The 20,455-nt window shown below is 33.1% G+C and overlaps 1 protein-coding gene across 1 annotated transcript; it reads left to right on the forward strand.

Annotated features, from left to right (window-relative positions):
- Positions 1–1,628: 1,628 nt before the first annotated feature.
- On the forward strand, positions 1,629–19,298 carry LOC143054181 (uncharacterized). The gene is made up of 15 exons (XM_076227095.1): positions 1,629–1,773; positions 2,669–2,914; positions 3,804–3,879; positions 6,952–7,121; positions 8,115–8,285; positions 8,944–9,062; positions 9,714–9,888; positions 10,518–10,691; positions 11,232–11,360; positions 12,101–12,223; positions 13,098–13,280; positions 14,466–14,653; positions 16,060–16,772; positions 17,649–17,740; positions 18,723–19,298. The coding sequence occupies exons 1-15, from the start codon at positions 1,722–1,724 to the stop codon at positions 18,857–18,859; spliced, it is 2,748 nt and encodes a 915-aa protein (XP_076083210.1). The 5' UTR covers positions 1,629–1,721; the 3' UTR covers positions 18,860–19,298.
- The last annotated feature ends 1,157 nt before the right edge of the window (positions 19,299–20,455 follow it).

Raw genomic sequence — 20,455 nt, forward strand, 5'->3', positions numbered from 1 at the left:
TTCTTGACTTTTACCTGCATTTATCTATGTAGAAAACGTTGGACCAAACGTGGTCCCATTGCCAAATTTAAAAAAAACCACTTGCATGACAGCTTTACAGAACTTCTACATGTATATAGATGCAAGACTTTCTAAAAATAACTTGAAATCTAAACAAAAATAACAAGTGCCCCTTTCTTCTGGTGAATTTGATATACAGTAGTTACTGTACGTTTGATGTACATACTGTATATGGTTTAAAACTTAGGATCAATGACTTTGATACTCAGCTCAATATGAGAATGGTCAGATAAATGATAAACAACTTGTTTATGTACATATATGTAGCAATATATGTTAACGGAGCCATTTTCCATGTTATTAATAATATGTTGAAAAAATTTTAAATGAGTTTTTTTCATCTGTTTCAAAAATTTTATATTCATCTATAATATTAATTAATATGTTGGTTTTTTTTAATTTCATTTTCAGGTACTTCTACAGTTGGTCTCGTAAAAAGAGTATCGCATTCTGTGATCACTATATAACGTTAGGATTAATTCTAAAATAAAATAAACTGCCTCCCACGTTTTTGCGACTCTTTTCACAAAAAAAATCTAATGATGAAAATTGATACTGAGATATGTATAACTTACGAGTATTTATCTTAAGATTTTTTTGTGAAAAAAATCGCTGTTTGTGTTGAAAGTTTTACTAATTTACACAAATGTTTAGCCTCCTTTTCCCTACTTTGCAAACTACAATATGAAGATCGGACCATTCACCTGAAAGACAGACTTTAAAGCAATAAATCATCTTGAGATGACCCGCTTTCAAAAGGTTTTCTGTCTTCCTATACTTAAATGTAGGTTATATCTTATAAATAATAGACTACACAGTTACTTTTGCATAGGTACTATTTCTGTACTAAAAATATGTAGTACTGGAAATTTACTTTTAATATTTAGTACTATTTCTTTACTTTAAAATTATTGTAATATTTAGGTACTTGTATTTTACAGTACTTGACAGAAATAATACAATATTCCATGTTCGAAAATCATAAATTTAAGAGATTTGAAATAGAAAAACTTTCAAAATGCTGAAAATGTAACAGTAGTAACCAAAAATCTGTAGTACCTAAATTTCAAGTACAAACAAAGTACTGTAAAATACAGGTACCTAAATATTACAATAATTTTAAAGTAACAAAATAGTACTGAACATTAAAAGTAAATTTCCAGTACTACAGATTTTTAGTACAGAAATAGTACCTATGCAAAAGTAGCTGTGTTGTAGTAAAATAATTTTTTGACTCAGGAAAATTATAAGTAATTAAATTCCCATATTAAATGCTGTATTTTTTTTTTCAATTTTAGCTTGAACCAATCTAATCTGTATGAAGTCTTCAATTTAATAGATTATTTCTTTATTGTTTGCTATGATAAAGTGTTGAGCGATCCGTAAACTTATTAAATTAACACTGTCATTATGGACTTGCATGCATTACAACAATACTTGTAATTTAAAACTCTTGTTTTACTTTTCGTCCATTCTTCTTGTGTTTAAAATCAATGGTCCGTAAAGTAGATCCGATGTTATGTTTTACTTAATAATTTTAAATGTGTTTGTTTTATTTAAAAAAAAAATCAAAGTGTCACGTTAGTGGTGAATCCAAAATGGCTACAAATTATTTAAAGATTTAGTACATTCCGAATTGTAAGGGTTTCCCACAAGAAAATATGAAATGTGTAGACTTCGTTGGGATTATTTTGATGGTCAAATCTTCGTATGGTAAGCATGATGATAAGATATTCGTTTAAAGGTGTTTTTTTCTATTACGTAAAATTGAGAATGGAAATCGGGAATGTGTCAAATAGACAACAGACCGACCATAGAACAGACTACCGTGGGTCACCTGCACAGGTCTTAAATGCAGTGTCTCTTTTAATTTTGTGTTTTAAAATTTAATATCCATCAAAAAGTGTTATACTAGTAGCATCAAACGGACTTCCGATATCTTATATAAAACAACTGTGGTGCACTAACTTGTCTAGAACTGTGTTGCCGTTTATTTCAGGGAAATACAAAAAAAAAGTTTGCATTTTTTTTACACTGCAAGACACCTTATAACGGTTACCGTTAAAAAAAGTTGATGCTCAAAATAGACATTTTTAAAGACTTGTAGTGTTCAATGTGCAATGGCAAATATTACAGACATAAAACAAAAATTACTTATTTTTATACCAAATGTATACGGACCCTCCTTTAGAGTATCTTGAAAATGACACATCCAATATTTAAGGCTTATGGATGGTAAATACACAGTGAAAAAATATTTCAATATAAAAAAAAAAGAAGTTTTGGTATGATTTTCAATTTACATGTACTAAGATGTTTCGGCAAATACAAAGACGGTAAAAAGGTTCTCGTTGTGGATAGATATTTTTTCTAAATAAATATTCTGATCCCCAATTTGATGTGAAAAAAAACATTTTGGTCAAGCAGATGACAAACAAAAAATATCCTGAATTTCCCTATACCTTATAGTGTTTAATACTGAGAGAAAAGAAAATAATATTATTGATTGCATCACAAAAACTAAATAAATATGTTTTCGCGCTGAGACCGCCCCCTTTTTTTTAGAAGTTTCTGGTGGCTTCCTAACCACTTTTTACCTATTTTGTAGCATTTACTAAATGTACACTAGCAGGAGAGATAATAGGTAACAACCCTGTAACCTCGTTTGCGTCAACTATTACAACTACTGGTAGAGGTTATATATTGGAGGACGAGATTTACCAGGTCACGTGTTGTGGTTCTATAAGTCGATGGGAGATACGGACGAACAGTGGAGGGACAGTTCAATTACAGATATGGCGAAAAACTGGAACATATTCGTATACGCTTATAGGAAAAAATGAATTAACAGCAGGTACATTGTAAAAGTAAAAACAACGACATATTATCAAAATTATTGCATATCATAAAACCATGACATAATATATAAACCATGACTATTATCAAAACTGTGGCACATTATCAAAACCATGACCTATAATCAAAACCATGACATATTATCAAAACCATGGCATATTATTAAAACCATGACCACCATCAAAACCATGACTTTCATTAAAACCATGACTATCATAATCAAAACCATGGCATATCAAAACCATGACATATCAAAACCATGACATATTATCAAAACCATGGCATATTATTAAAACCATGACTATCATCAAAACCATGGCTATCATTATCAAAACCGTGGCATATAAAAACCATGACATATTATCAAAACCATGTCATATTATTAAATTCATGGCATATAATCCAAACCATGACAAATAGTGAAAACCATGACTACTAATATCAAGATCAGGACTTATTATCAAAACCATGGCATATAAAAAAATCCGGTATAAAAAAAACATGAAATATTATAAAAAAACGTTTCAGTTTCAATATTATCAATCTGGAGGCTACATGTATAAAGACAAAGTCTGTATCCTTTGAGCAAATTACATGTCTATGTTATGATTACCTTAAAAGTTAGGGTAGTGTTTGTTTATTTTTTTTAAACAATGATGTAAATGTTTTATAAGAGGTTAAACTTACATAAGATATTGTTTTGTCTTGTCTTGTCTACGACAAAAGCTCAAGGTACAATTATTCTTGATATTTTTTCTCTATTTTACATAAAAATTAAGTATTCGTCATATTTACACATTCCTTTTTAATTTTTTGTTTTTGTCATGTTTTTTACATTTAGTATTTCTAAAAGACCAATATGTGTAAACCTTTTTTTTCAACTACAGGCGCTGGTGGATTTCACGCTCTAGACGTCGCTTCGGCGGACAGAATATCTGTACAACATGGGGATATGATAGGATGGTAGGTGTATATAATAATGGAATTTACTATTTGAAGTGACAATTTTAAATATATTTAGGAACTTAAGATAAATTATGTGATTCTGATGCATGGTCCGTTTTGAAGGATGTCAATAATTATCTGTTTTCGACTCACAACATGAGCATATAATTTTATCAAACAAAAGTTTCACACGGGAAATCTCTTTACTAACATTCATGAGAAAAGAGACGATCTTTCGTTCCTTTTTCGAACGATAATGTCCCTTTAGCCACTTATCAAACTGTAGAAGGATTTAAATTTAACACAGTAGTTTTACATGTTATAGTTAGCTTCAAACTGGCTCTCAGTAGCTGTGAGTGCTCTTAAATGACAGGCACTTTGTCTATTGTTTTTGTATCTCTTGCATGTTCGGATTTAATTTAAGTCAACTACGTTTTAAAGTTTGCTTATGTGTTGTGCATTTTCATCACTATGTCAGGTTAGGGAAGGTCATTTGCTTACAAACATGCTAAACTCGATCACAATCATTCTTTATGCACCTAGTACAACAAGCCAAGAACCATAAGTGCAGGATTGTCATTGGGTCGTGTAAATATGAATATATAAAAAAGAAGATGTGGTAGGATTGGCAATGAGACAACTCTCAAAAAGGGACCGAATAACACATACATTAACAATTATAGGTCACCGTACAGCCTTCAACGATGAACAAAGCCAATACCGCAAAGTCAACTATAAAAGTTCCCAAGAATAACTTGGCAATGTAAAACAATTCAAACGAGAAAACTAACGGCTTAGTTGTACACAAAATGAAATAACTAGTCCGCCGATTTTCTCATTTCAAAAGTTTTACATTTTTCATGTCGGGGCCCCTTATAGATGACTATGGTATGTTTTTGTCATTGTTGACGGCTTACGACCACTTTATTTCAAATCTGGGGAATAGTTTTTTAATGGCAATCATATCACATCTACTAATTTTTATATCGAAAATAACATGGAAACTGCATGTGAACACATCACACATGGAAACTGCTTGTGAACACATCACACATAGAATCTGCATGTGAACATATCACACATGGAAACTGCATGTGAACACATCACACATAGAAACTCCATGTGAACACGTCACCTATAGAAAATGCATGTGAACACATTACCTATAGAAACTGCATGTGAACACATTACCTATAGAAACTGCATGTGAACACATCACACATAGAAACTTCATGTGAACACATTACACATGGAAACTGCATGTGAACACACCACATATAGCAACTGCATGTGAACACATTACACATTGAAACTGCATGTGAACACATCACACATATAAACTGCATGTGAACACATCACACATAGAAACTTATGTGAACACATCACACACAGAAATTGCATGTGAACACATTACACATGGAAACTGCATATGAACATATCACACATATAAACTGCATGTGAACACATCACACATAGAAACTGCATGTGAACACATCACATATGAGAACTGCATGTCAACACATCACTCATAGAAACTGCATGTGAACACATCACCCATAGAATCTGCATGTGAACACATCACCAATAGAAACTGCATGTGAACACATCATCCATAGAAACTGCATGTGAACACATCACTCGTGGAAACTGCATGTGAACACATTACACATGGAAACTGCATGTGAACACATCACATATGAGAACTGCATGTCAACACATCACCCATAGAAACTGCATGTGAACACATCACTCATAGAATCTGCATGTGAACACATCACACATAGACACTGCATGTTAACACATCACACATATAAACTGCATGTGAACACATCACCTATAGAAACTGCATGTGAACACATCACCCATAGAAACTGCATGTGAACACATCACTCATTGAAACTGCATGTAAACACATCATCCATAGAAACTGCATCTGAACACATCACTCATGGAAACTGCATGTGAACACATCACACATATAAACTGCATGTGAACACATTACACATGGAAACTGCATGTGAACACATTACATATGGCAACTGCATGTGAACACATCACACATAGAAACTGCATGTGAATAAATTACCCATAGAAACTGCATGTGAACACATCACATATGGAAACTGCATGTGAACACATCACACATGGAAACTGCATGTAAACACATCACACATAAAAATTGCATGTGAACATATCACACAAAGAAACTGCATGTGAACACATAACACATAGAAACTGCATGTGAACACATAACACATAAAAACTGCATGTGGATACATAAAACATAGAAACTGCATGTGGATATATCACATGTTTCTCTTTTATTTTTTGTCTCAGTTTTAATAGTTTGGTCGATGATGAAATATAGTTTAGTTATTTTTTTTTCGGCATTCTTATAATCTTCAGGCAGTTTATCTATAATAGTCAATATGTTTTGGGAGTTCCTCCCTTTCATGATACTTCTGTCTGTCCGCACGGAATAAAATGCATGTCAACAGTTGTGGTCTTGTTCCTTTGACACTTTTCCCATTGCCATTCTCCATTTCATTGTTTCCAATTACAATTAAGATGAATCCGATTGTAATAATAAACTTTCAAAAGTTACTCTGGTGGTTCAATTATTAAAACAGGAAAATACGTTGAGGGAGTCAATGTTAGGTAACTTACGGTATCGCTGGAGCTCTTTCTGGCAAAGCTTATCTTTGATGTTGTTTTTTGTTGTTGTATTTTTTGTTTACAATGTAACTTTATTTTTATCATTTCCTGTTTTTTTATTTGGGCTGGCGAGAAGCAGGATTTGGTTAATCTGATCCTGTTTGTCTTATAAACAGATCTACTGTTATGTGTAAACTTGTTTCCTCGAACAGACATGATAATCATGGTTTACTTTTATAAATTGTGACTTGGATGGGGAGTTGGCTCATTGACACGCATACCATACTTTCTATTATAATTGATGCGGGTTATTTGCAAAATGATTCCAGAGCACAAAAAATTAAGTACGCAACCTTTTCTTACAACTTAATCCTGAAAAAAATATATAAATGTTTTACATTATATCATTATTTCATCTATCATTTGTTTCCCTAGGTATGCGTCACCAAATATCATAATGCATACTGCTTCAAGTGGATATCCAGTCACAAATCGTCGCTCATCATCGATAACGGACTTAGCTGTTGGCAGTATTTATGACTGGGCTTCTGAAAATACCTTTTCAACTGCACTTAAATTTGCAATAAAAGCAACGACAATTGCAAGTATGTATTGTATTCAAGTTATATTTTTTATGGATTCTAGATACTGAAATTATTCTGTTAACCGGCTTATAAAATAATTTCACATATTTTGTAATTGATTTAAAAAAATAAATTGATAAAAGTGAGAACAGAAATGAGGAATGCGTCAAAGAGACAACAACCCGACCATAGAGCAAAAAAACAGACGAAGTACCCTAATGCATCATAACCGTAGCCAGGGGGTTCGGGGGGTTCGGACCCCCTTGAAAACTAATAAGCACTGTTACATTCAATGTTCTGTTTGAATTGTGACTGTTAAAGTCGAGTTTGTGAGTACAACGACCCCGCCCCCCCCCCCCCCGCACCCCCTTGGAAATTTCTGGCTACGGGCCTGTGCATTTATCAATAAAACATTTATAATTGCACACATGTTGAAGGAAAACAATGTCTACCTCGATTTGATCAAGAAACAGAAATGTTCATCACCAAAACTTTTAAATTTTGTTTATGCAAAATGTTCATAAATAATTTTAAAATGGAGAATGAACTTCTATCAAGAAGACAAAATAGTAAAGGGCACGATAACAGAATTTCCGTTTATTTTTATGTTTTTTTTTAAATTCACGACTTGTAAACTGTAAATATATTGAAATGACATGAATTTTATTAAATCAATATGTAATGTACAATGTACATGTACCTGTTAAACATTCTGAGAAATTAAAAGGCTTATTCCGCAACAAATATTAATGTATAACTCGGATGCAAATCACGAGAGTTACAAAACATGCTTAAATGGTGTATTCTTTTGACGTACATGTATCAGTCTCATTGAAACCTCGTTCTGAAATTATTTCTAAAACATGTGATACAAATGAATGAAAAATTTCAGTGAATTAAAAAAAAACATTATAACTAAACATTAGTCTGTGTAAAAATTGTAGTGTTTGGATAATATAAAAAATCAAATCTGAAATAAAAACAAATCAATACAGTATAATTTTCATATTCTAGGTACGGTACCAACATTTACAATTGGAACCACAGAGGCTGTGTCGATAGATGACATTACACCAGCAGAGACAAATATCCTGTCCCTTATTGTTTCCGACGATGGTGGGGACACAATTGTATATTCGACAAAGGCGAACGACAACCCATATTTCTACGTCGATACTAATAATGGTAATATAGTAAAACTTGTATGATGAATTATTCAAGACAGCATGTGGCTAAATAAATGAGAAGATATTTCTCTGTATCTATTATTTTCATATAAGCCCTTTTGTTAAAAACTCTGTTTTTTCAAGCTTTTGCATGGTGATGTGACATCTGTGAAATGTTGGTGCTATCGTGTACTTCATGTATCAAGTCTACTATCGTATGCTATCATGTGTTAATTCAGAGGTAATCTGTATTCTATGTAATGCATATTCTCAGAGCCATGCTTTTGAGTTCCCTCCAACTTATTTCCGTCATTCACATGCATGAAATAAAAATTATTTTCAGGGTGATATTTTCATATCAACATGTGTCAACCTGTAAGGATACCGGCAAATTGAATGTTTCGGTTCAAAGATGGGAAGCCTCCGAATGCGTTATTTGTTGTTATATCATAAACCCTTAATAGTTTATAAAATGTAGCAACATGTCTCACATAGTCTGATTTTCAATTGTTTGCTAAACATTTCTTTGGTTTATACGTGTCCGTTTATCATTCGATGTCATTCGTCATAAATCGGCTGATTCCGTACCAGTAGCGGATTAACCCGAGGATTGCCGATTGCTTTCAATGTATGTACAGCAATGTACTCATGGTTGGAATATTTATGCTTTTTTTCAGGCCAAGTGAAGACTTTACAGACAAACATACCAGAAGGCACTTATACCATCACACCAATGGTTACAGATGACTGCTACAATACAGCTACAACAGTTGTTACAATAACATTAGAAAATGTGGTAAGAACAACTATGGAAACCAATAATTTGTATTTCCAATATAATGGTCTTTAAGCAGAATGAATGTACTCGTATCTAATGAAAATATATTATTCACTTGTCTTCATTTATTACAGAATTATTGTAACCCAAGACCTTATACCTTTCTTGATATAACAAACATGGGCGTTGGTATCCCCCCTTTTTTTTTTTTAAAGTTTCTGTATATCTCTTCAACGGTGTGTGATCTTTGTCAAAATTTTCTTCGGCATGCACATATCATTATTCATGACATTCAGTAAGAATGGAAAAAAATAAATGCAGTGAAGTGAAACACTTACCATCATCCTAAATTAAAATTAAGGGGATATATATATTTTGATCAGAAAACGAAAACCATATCAAAATATGCATTATTTGTAAATAATGGTAAATGCCGAAATCGATAATTTCATAGTTTTTTTCTTTGTTTTCAAGTATTTAGAAAAGATGAACAAAAAATGTACACAGCAACAAACGACAACCACTAAATTACAGGCTCCTGAATCCTCAATGTAAAGAGAACAACCATACAAGCCCAAAAGACGATATTGTAACTTCATGATACAGTGTATAGCATATATCATGCAATCATTACAATCAAGCCTAAATATACCTTTTCTGCTATTATAGGCTATTACTTCGGGTGGATTTACTGGAACTTCAGTAACTATTTCTCAAGATGATTATTTGGAAAAAAATCTAACGAATATTCTAATAACAGAACCAAATGACGGTTATTATTGTTACCTGACCAGTTCTGCTAGTTTTCCATTTAGTGTCAGACAGGCCAATAGCTTATCTCCAGGTAAATGTACACTTTAATGCTTGCAATATCCTTACACGCATGAAATACTTAATACTTGAACCTACATTTTTCAATGCATTCTTCGTCTAGTATATATTAACAAAGGATTTTGCCTTGAAGTTAAGTTTGTAACTATATGATAGTTTTAGTCTTTGTGTTTGAAATTATGTAATACCTTTTGATATTAGTTTTGATGCTGATCTTTTGGCTTTGAAATTTATTCCCTTTTCAGAGAGATAATGGGTATTTGTAGCTAAAATATACATGTATTATAATGTAAATTACTAGTAATAATAAATAAAAAAATACGTAATGTAGTACACCCGTAAAGAGTATGAAATACGTGTGTGGCTATCTGTGTGGACGAGCATGAGCCGTTGCTTGACCTTTTTGTAATGACTAAACAAACAGCCATGTCCGAAATCATCAAACATGTTAACATAAAACTTGTGTCGCTGCATTTCACGATATCGATTTCTTAATAGCATTTATCTGTGATCGTACCTTCTTGAACATTTGTTTTTCAAGAGTATATTTAAAAAAAAAAAAAAAAACAGTTTGGAAAAATTTTGATTTTTTCTATCGTCAATCAGACAGGTCAGTATTTTATATCTATTGTCTCCTTTTAGGTTATACATTATACCTTCAAGATTGGCCAGAGTTAAACGCAGCCACGACACCAAGTTATACATTAACTGCGGAATGTATAGAAGCGCATTCTGCATCACCCGCTAGTGTTAGTGTTGGTTCCTTTACAGTAAATGTTTCACCAAATAGTGGTCCGTCAATGGCTACTGCAACAGGTAAATTTACTTCAGTCATAAATTAAAAAAAAACTTTTAACAGCCAAATTTGACATGCGGTTGATTTTGATATTTATTAATGTCCCCTATGATCATATAGTCCGCATCTACATGTAATTGAGTACTTATAGAGTTTTGGCTTTCAAATTTTAATTAAGCGTTCGTTACGAAATGAAAACTTGAAAAGCGCTTTAGACACAAGATATATATGAATTGCTATCTTCTTTTTTTTTTTATTTTATTAAAGCTTTATTTCATTTTTTTCCATTTTTTTCATTAAAGAAAAGATTTAATTATACATACAATTGAGAATGGAAATGGGGAATGTGCCAAAGAGACAACAACCCGATCATAGAGCAGACAACAGCAGAAGGTCACCAACAGGTCTTCAATGTATTTCATACATAGACTGTCCTTTTTTTTTACGTCAACATGTAAAAAAAAGTCCTTTCTTTAAATTTAATTATCCGTTCTCAAAAGTACATCATTTGCAGAATGACTTCTAAGTCATCAAGCTCATGCTATTTATTTTTACCGTAGCCACGGCAACGCTTGACGCCATTACCGATTGGACTGGTACCTTGGTTTATACTGTAGTTGCTTCAGATCCAGAAAATGATCCATTTACATTTACCCTGGCTGGTGGAGGACCATTCACAATAACTGACGGTAAGATAGCATATCAAATAGTCGCAAAAGATTAGTATTTCATTTTTAGCGTAGAAACAATTAAAATGCGACCTTTGCAAAAGTGGTTGCATTGATCTATCTTTTTGCTACGATTATTCGTCCTTATTAATAATATTTTTATTTTGCGTGCCTTGATCTTATCATCAATCAATCGTCAAGCTTAGGCTGAGACAGAAACAAGGTCGCGAGTCATGTAGGAACTTATTTATACAGAGACTTATTTTTGAGGACTTATTTCTTTACGAAGGTCTCTTTTTCTCTCCAGGGATTTTGGCTTTCTCAACCAACAAAAACTGACCACAACGAAATAGCACGATAGTGCTGAAAGTGTAATTTAAACACCAAACAATCAATTAGTTAATCAATCTTATTTCTTTGCATACCACAATATTTATCTGATCTTGTAATCTACCAATAGTGTTCTATTCCTAATTGCGAAATTTTAATTCAGTGTGGATTCCCATGGCAACTGATCGTTGTATAAAACGAGACACCTATACATACCTGTACATGACCCAGTCTCGCACCTTTTTGAACGCATGTGTCAGTTTTCCTCGGGCGTTCCTGATGAAGGTAAATCCAGAAAAGCACTTCGGACGCAAGCATTTATTAGACGTGTTGTTTTCAATTTTTGTTTATGATAATATAAAACATCATTAAACTACATTATTGCCTTTAAACTTAATAAGCATAACATATCGCTTTCAAATATATTTCAGCTGGTAAGATAGTGTTGACAGAAAATATTGTACGTCATGGTCAGGGTAGTTATACACTTACTGCAACTGTAGCAGATAACCGTGGTAACTCTGATGCAACGACAGTAACTGTTACCATTAACAGTAAGTGGTGTTATATTACATATTATATAATCTATGGGAAAAGGTGGGTTGGTTGGTAACATGCATGGGATATATGAACCAAAGGGCAAACAAAAACACGAAATTTCAGCATTTAATTTGCAATACAAGATGACTTTTTGTAAATGTTGATAAAGTTTGAGGAAGAAGAAAAAGAATTTGAAAAATGAATTTATCTTTACAGAAATCATTAGATAAATACTAAATGATGGTAATTATATGAGTGATAAATTCAATAAAGATACATTTGAGTTAATTCTGGGATTTATTCAAAATTCGAAACTAGCCATAAATATATTATCAATGGTCTTTCAAACGCAATGAAGTTACTGGGCTGAATCTTATCTAAGATATGTCACCCTTCGATGAGTTTGTAGATTAAAATGTAGGAACACCAAGTTGGTTATACAGCTATTGATAATCTATAAAAATGTCGACCATATATACGTTTACCATATTTGTTACTTGTTCTGACTTTGTTATGTTAAAGATAGAACTGTCGACCAGACGTGCAACAATTTACTTATTTGTTCTTACTTTGTATGTCAATGATACAAAAATGGACCCGATGTCACAAAATTTACTGACTTTTTCTGACTTTGTATGTTATAAAAAGAAATATGGACCCGACGTTTACCAATTTACTTTTTTGTTCTTAATTTGTATGCTAAAGATAGAAATGTGGACCAGACGTTTACCAATTTACTTATTTGTTCTTACTTTGTATGTTAAAGATAGAAATGTGGACCCGACGTTCACCAATTTACTTATTTGTTCTTACTTTGTATGTTAAAGATAGAAATGTGGACCCGACGTTTACCAATTTACTTATTTGTTCTTACTTTGTATGTTAAAGATAGAAATGTGGATCCGACGTTTACCAATTTACCAACATCAGAAAGTATCACAGAAAACGTAGCCGTGGGAACGACTGTATTCCAGCCTGTTGCAGCAGATACTGACGTCACTGATGTCCTGGAGTATTATGCTCAGTTCAATCCCTCGTATGGCGCTAAATTATTTACAGTCAATCCAAATAGTAAGTAACAATTGAAAGGAAGAACTGAAATGCAAACATGCTCTTTAACGTTTTATATTTGAAAGCTTACATACTAGTACTCATTCTTAGGCAATTAACCCTTCTATTTTGATTGTTTACACCATTCAAATCGTGGCAAAGTAAGAGACAAACTGATGTTGATTGGTCGGAAAACACATCATTACATGCAGTACATGGTGAAATTAAAATCCCCAAGGGTGACTGGGGTATAGAAATATGGTCACTTGGTCTTCTCCCGACCGGCAGTAAAACGCTTGCCGAAGTGGGGCGTCCGTTTGGTTGTGCGGGATGTATCAAGTTTGCAGTCACGTCCGGTCAGAAGGGGGACGTTAAATCCGATGTCTCGTGTAAAGCGAGTGCCACGCTCTTTGCACGTTAAAAACCCTTGCAACAACTCTTTGTATTTATTGTGAACTTGTTCTCGTCCTGAATATGCATGAAATATTTGCCACTGGACGTTAAGCAACCAACAATCAATTAATCAATGGCAAAATTAAAAATAAGTTGATAAACAATAATGATTCAAATTATCACATAATATTTACTTTAAAAAGGAAATTGTCAAAGGTTCAAGATCATACATTTAGGAAGAACTTCTATAAAAGATGATAAGCTAATATATTAGATAAAGATTGACCAGCGGTTTAGGTTAACGCGGGCATTTAATGAGAGAGGTGTATGACGAGATACACTCCTTATCAATATATATTATCCATCGCTAAAATTGCAGCAATAAACATTTTAATAAAACAAAATACATACTACTCGAAATTGAAGCGACTGTCATGTAAGCGAGAGATTTAGCTAGCTATAAAACTAAATTTAAAACACCATTTTCTACATAAGAAAATGCCTGTACTGAGTCAGGAATATGACAGTTGTTATCCATTCCTTTGATGTATTTGAGCTTTATATTTTGCCATTCGGTTAGGGTCTTTCCTTTTTGAGTTTTCCTTGAAGTTCATTATTGCCATTATTTTTCTGATTTTAATTTTCACTTCAAATTTCTCCATGATATTATCGATCGATATTTATAGGAAGATGTATAAAACAATGTCTCCGTTTTCAGGGTTTTATGTAATTTTGTTGAATAATACCTTGCATTATCATTAATTTTCAATATAGTTTTCAAACTTAATCCTATATATGTCATTGTTATTATAGCTGGAGAAGTCTTGACGTCAGCAAATATTGATTATGACGTCATCGGTGATCCTTCCATTGCGATTTTCATCACAGTTTCTGACGGAAAATGGTTTGACACGCAACGTTTGATTGTAAATATTGGCAATGAAAATGAAACCCCAGTAATAGCACAAAAATATTTCAAAATTATGAGAGACGAGGGAGTGGTGAGTTAACATAATTGTTTTGGGGTTTAAACGCCACTTTTAAGAACCGCTTTTGTGTTATTTTGTTGCAGCCAGTTTTGCTGGATTTAGAGTTTCCGGAGAAAACCATCTACCTTCGATAAGAAAACTGAGAATCCTAGTCAATTAAGATTAAAGTCGAGTGCACCCGCAGAGGCTGGGATAGAACTCACAACCTCAGTGTTGACTGGCTAGTAATTGCAGTAGTAACTGCTAACCACTCGGCCACTGAGGCCCCTCCATTAAATATAAACAAATAATGATAGCGTCTTACAAATGCAAATATATTACAATACGTATAGAGGAAGAACACTGTATTACTGCCAACAGGACAAAGATCCACATTTTTCTAGAAAGTTGATGTACGCAATTTTAAACAACTGTCTGTCATTCAACAATTAGAAAAAAAAAACAATCCCGTATAGTCGGCTATAAAAGACCCGAAATGAAAAATGTGAACCAATTAGATTGAGAAACCTTATGATCGTAATAACGATAAATATTTTTCGAATATCAAATATATATTTTTATTATCATGATTAAGTCCCATCGTCAGAGACCTCATATAAACGGTGTACTGATGTTCACCAACCTGACCTGATTCCAAATATTTTAATCTCTCTGCAACTGTGTTCGATAAAATATACAAGTCACATAAAAAAGAATACATGTTTAGCTGATTTTCAATCAATAAATTGAATAAAGAAGATGTTTGCTTTACGATTAACAGATATCAACCAATCGCAATAGAAACAATATATATTTATCCATAAAAGAGGGGCGATATACCAGAGGGACAAACTCATAGATCGAAAATAAACTGATAACGCCATTGCTAAAAAAGAAAAAGACAAACAGACACATTTGTACACAAGACACAACACAGAAAACTAAAGGCTAAGCAGCACGAACCCCACCAAAAATTAAGGGTGATCTTTGGTGCTCATGAAGGGTAGCAAGATCCTGCTCTAAATGTTGTTTATGTTATTACTAACCCGGTAAAGAGTGATTTTTTCGAAAAACTAAGGATTTTTTATTACCCCAGGCATAGATTACGTTAGCCGTATTTGGCACAACGTTTTGGAATTTTGGATCTTCAATGCTCGTCAACTTTGTAATAGTTTGGTTTTATAAATATTTTGATATTAGCGTCACTGATGAGTCTTACATAGACGAAACGCGCATCTGGCGTACTAAATTATAATCATAGTACCTTTGATAACTATTTACACCACTGGGTCGATGCCACTGCTGGTGGACGTTTTGTCCCAGAGGGTATCACCAGCCCAGTAGTCAACACAGCATTGACGCTATAGTTTCATGAAGTAAGAATCCAAAACCCACAGCATATACGATTTGAAATTAAAACTCATTTGATTCTTTTTTAGTCTGGCGATTCCTTTCCTGTGATACGTTACGATGTTGAAGATCCGGACATAGCTTCAGTGAATGATGTAATGTTATATACAAAAGATTGTGGAGCTGACAACAGCAGGGTGACCATTTCATCCTCTACAGGAGTTTTCTCCTTTAACGGAGATTACGACCTCGACGACGCATCAAACCCAACAGATTTTACCTGTACCGTCACAGTGACTGATAGTGATGGACTAACTGACACGTGCATTGTTGACGTTCGTGTTGATTATGTTAATGAGTTTACTCCAACATTTACCCAATCGTCGTATGATATAACTGTTTTATATACAGAATTAGTCGGTACAATTATTCTTTCTGTCAGTGCCTCTGATCAAGATTTAGGCGAGCACGGGGATTTTTATTATGAAATTATCAACGCTGAAAAATTGTTTGGAATATTTCAAAACGGCAGTATTTTTGTGAATACAGATCTAATTATACATTATCCGAATGGACATGTGGTATTTATGACAATAAAAGCCGAAGACACTGGTGGCTTGTTTTCCACAATTACAGTTAATGTAACCATCCCATCATCAATTGTAGAAAGTACCACCACAGAAAAGCCATTAACTTTCTTCGAGTACCAGATGAACATGGTCGCATATGAAATTGCAGCAGCAGTAGTCGCAGCTTGTTTACTGGTATCGATATTTTTTGCATGCAGATATATAAGGAGAAAGTAAGATTTAATTTAACTCCACGTTTACAATGATGTCTTTATATTTAATTGATTATTAGTTAGACTATAACACGTGATAATGTACAGAACATCATGTTCCCCTCTGAATATCGTATCAACCTCTCCCGATGTACAATATGACATGTATTTTATATATCGTTTTAGCACTTTTGACACAGCGTCATCTCAATTATAAAGGCAAAATATGAATACATAAGCAATTATCATCTTTAAAAGAAGGCTTAAATTGTATTTCATTTTGATTAGAACTTGAAATTTAAAAAAAAAAACACCACAAAACACTTATTGTTATTAAACTAAACGTTACAATGCCAGATTTTGATTGCTTGGTACGAGTGAGATAATTCACTCTATCCCATAACTCAGCGGAATATAGTTATTTCTTGTCACCATCTCGTGTAGACCGATTAAAAATCGATAATTTAAAGGGCAATGAATGGCATTTACATCTATAATTGTAAAGCAAATGCTCAACTTCGACGATTTGGCCTGAGAACTTTTTCATAGAATGTCAAAATAAACAAATGCACCTTGCTACACTTACAGTTATTTTCTTATGGTATAAATGTAGAGTTGTTTTGTATACGAACATGACGTCATAATTAAATACTTTCAGTTTAAAATTCAAAAGACAATAATGATAGTACATTCAACACAATGAATTTATAATACTTAGTTGAAAGGGAGATACAGCACAAAGGTACCCCTTAAAACACATCGTTAACATTGTCTCTGGATACCAACATACTCTATCAGACTATCAGCTATATACTATTCATATGATAGCCAAAAGAAGCAATGTTCATTTATATATAGTCACATATATTTAACTTTTTTACCATTTTGTTTTTTCAGACCTCCTGTGACTGAGGTTAAGGCAATGACTTTGCCGCAAGTACCTGAAAATGGGTCTAAAAATGGAATCGTAGACAAGTCGAATGACAATGGTAATTACAAAGATACCGTAACATATATAGATGAATCAACTGTTTATTATAAACTAATGATTCGTCGTATTATCTTTTTGTTCTTGTTCTTCATTTATTGTTAGTACTGTACTAAATAGATATAGGAAGATGTGGTATGAGTGCCAATGAGACAACTCACCATTCAAATAACAATTTATAAAAGTAAACCATTATAGGTCAAGGTAGGGTCTTCAACATGGAGCCTTGGTTCACACCAAACAGCAAGCTATAAGAGACCCCAAAATTTCTAGTATAAAATCATTCAAACGGGAAAACCAACGGTCTAATCTATATATAAAATCGAGAAACGAAAAATAAACGCTGTTTAATAATCCGTGTCGAATTTTCTTCCAATGTTGAGAAATAATCTATCTTAATCCATTGCTAGTATCGTTTGATTCAATTGGATAACGAACAGAGTGTTATATGTTAAGCTTTTGAATTTAATTTTGAAATTTAGCTATATTTACCAAGACCTGATCAAAGATGGCTTATATTTGAGTTTGGCAGACGCAGGTTTTTTCTACAAAAGACACATATACGTCTTCTGAAACGTTAGACGGTAACATAGCGTGTACCAATGCGCAATATTGAATTTATAGAGATTGCTTCTTTTTTTTAACATTTATTTCACATAGTGTTCATAATTTTTAAAACATTTCTTCGGCATTTTCGGAGCCTAGTATGAAAGCGTTTGAAACTGCTCTTGTAGATAACTCATGACTTTAGAACGCAATCGTTTTTTCTTCATGATCGGTAATATTTATCAATTTTTAAAGGTTATCTCGACATGTCTTCTAAAACAGATTTTATTTTGCATGATTGAATAGGCTAATGGCAATATCGATATTTATAACATAAGTAAGTTTCTACACTTAATGGTTAAATCTAGACATTTTGAATTCAAAACAACCTATACATGTATGCGCTGTAATATCGTTTATTTCAATTTCCATTTTAGGGGATGGCAACAGTGTGAACAACCCTCCGTCAAACAATGAGGAACCTCAAATTCGTGTTAGACCATTGTTTAACATAGAAGGCCCCAGGACAGCTGATGGAGGAATGCGGAGCCCTCCACCGGCATATAACCTATAATGATACGAATGTCTTAGGAATCTGTTCTATTTTGTGTTTACAACCTAATATAATTGATGTGAATTGATGTACAAACCTTCTGGTTTCCACACGCTAATCAATACAAAACAAAAAAATATCTTGTTTTACCATCACATAACAACATTACGCTCTTGTCCAATGTTTCATACAGTCATATGATTCAAACTTACCGCTATTATTTTCATAAATAATACACACGTAATGTTATATATGGAGTCATATGGTAAATCTAAAATTTATAATCAAGTAGTGTCGATCTCTTACGGACACATGCATCTCTTTCTATATGACTATTGAGAAGACCAACAAAATTGGTCTGTAAACAGATAATTCACTTGTGTTTTAAACTCAACAGTATAACATTATGTGCTCAACTTTGCAAATATTGCATGTAAATATTAAAAAAATGTAATCTTGACTGTTGTTTTCAGAGAAGATTTTTGTAAAAGGTTACTAAGATTTACGAAAAACAAATTTACCAAATGTCAGATTTGCTCTAAATGCTTTGGTTTTTGAGTTATAAGCCAAAAACTGCATTTTACCCCTATGTTCTATTTTTAGCCATGGCATCCATCTTGGTTGGATGGACGGGGCACCGGACACATTTTTAAAAATATATACCCCAAAGATGATTGTGGCCAAGTTTGGATTAATTTGGCCCAGTAGTTTCAGTAGTCAATTTTTAACAATTTTCATAAAATTTGTAAATTTTTACTAACATTTTCCACTGAAACTACTGAGCCAAGTTCATTATAAGAATGAATGAATGATGTATATATACAATAGATACATATCAATACAATATTACATTACAGCCAGCCAGATAGGCTTACGATGCACTGACAAATTAAAGTTCAGAATTTTGAAAAATAGATAACACATAGTTTTGGACGAATGTCTAAATTACTAGAAAATTCAACAGTTCAAGTAAAATAGTTAAATAATTTCTCTTCTGGTACGATCACAGTCCAAGATAAAGTTCGCTATACTTTTGTTTTTGTTAGACAACAGTTCATTTAAGGCAGCATTTAGAGGAAGTTCATTTATGTGTAGAGGATAAGCAGGATCTGGTGATATTGCAGTAAATAGTTTATTTCTTAAAACCGAGTAACGATCACAGTATAAGATGAAGTGTTGCTCATCTTCAATAGATCCAGAATTGCACATTTTACATACTCGTTGTTCGATTGGAATGTTTCTATAGCGTCCTCGCTCGACTTCTAGTGGGAAAGTACCACAGCGAATTCTAGCGATTGCAGATCTTTGTGTCCTTGTTAAATGCTTTTGTACGTATGGCTCGGCATAAAATTCGGTTTTTTAATGTTTATATTTCCTTAACTTTGGAATATTGTTTATTTCGTTAAACCACTTGTCTTTAAAGTCAGCTACAAGTTTACTTTTTACAGAGTCTAGTATGAATCTTGTTGAGATAGCGGAGTCGTTTTCAGTTAGGTGTGAAAGATTGAATCTGTCCAGAAGCGTTTTTGCGCTGTTAAACCACGTGTTTCGGTAACGTCTCGACATGTCACGATCCCAAACAAACACTTTTCGACAAATTCTATGACCAGGCATGTT

Source organism: Mytilus galloprovincialis, chromosome 12 (assembly GCF_965363235.1).
Source record: "Mytilus galloprovincialis chromosome 12, xbMytGall1.hap1.1, whole genome shotgun sequence".
NCBI classification, from domain to species: domain Eukaryota; kingdom Metazoa; phylum Mollusca; class Bivalvia; order Mytilida; family Mytilidae; genus Mytilus; species Mytilus galloprovincialis.

Excerpts from the sequence above, each read along its gene's own strand:
- LOC143054181 (XM_076227095.1), top strand. The coding sequence starts at position 1,722 with ATGAAATGTGTAGACTTCGTTGGGATTATTTTGATGGTCAAATCTTCG. Across the intron at positions 3,880-6,951 it reads CATGGGGATATGATAGGATG|GTATGCGTCACCAAATATCA; the intron begins GTAGGTGTATAT and ends TTGTTTCCCTAG. Across the intron at positions 9,889-10,517 it reads GGCCAATAGCTTATCTCCAG|GTTATACATTATACCTTCAA; the intron begins GTAAATGTACAC and ends GTCTCCTTTTAG.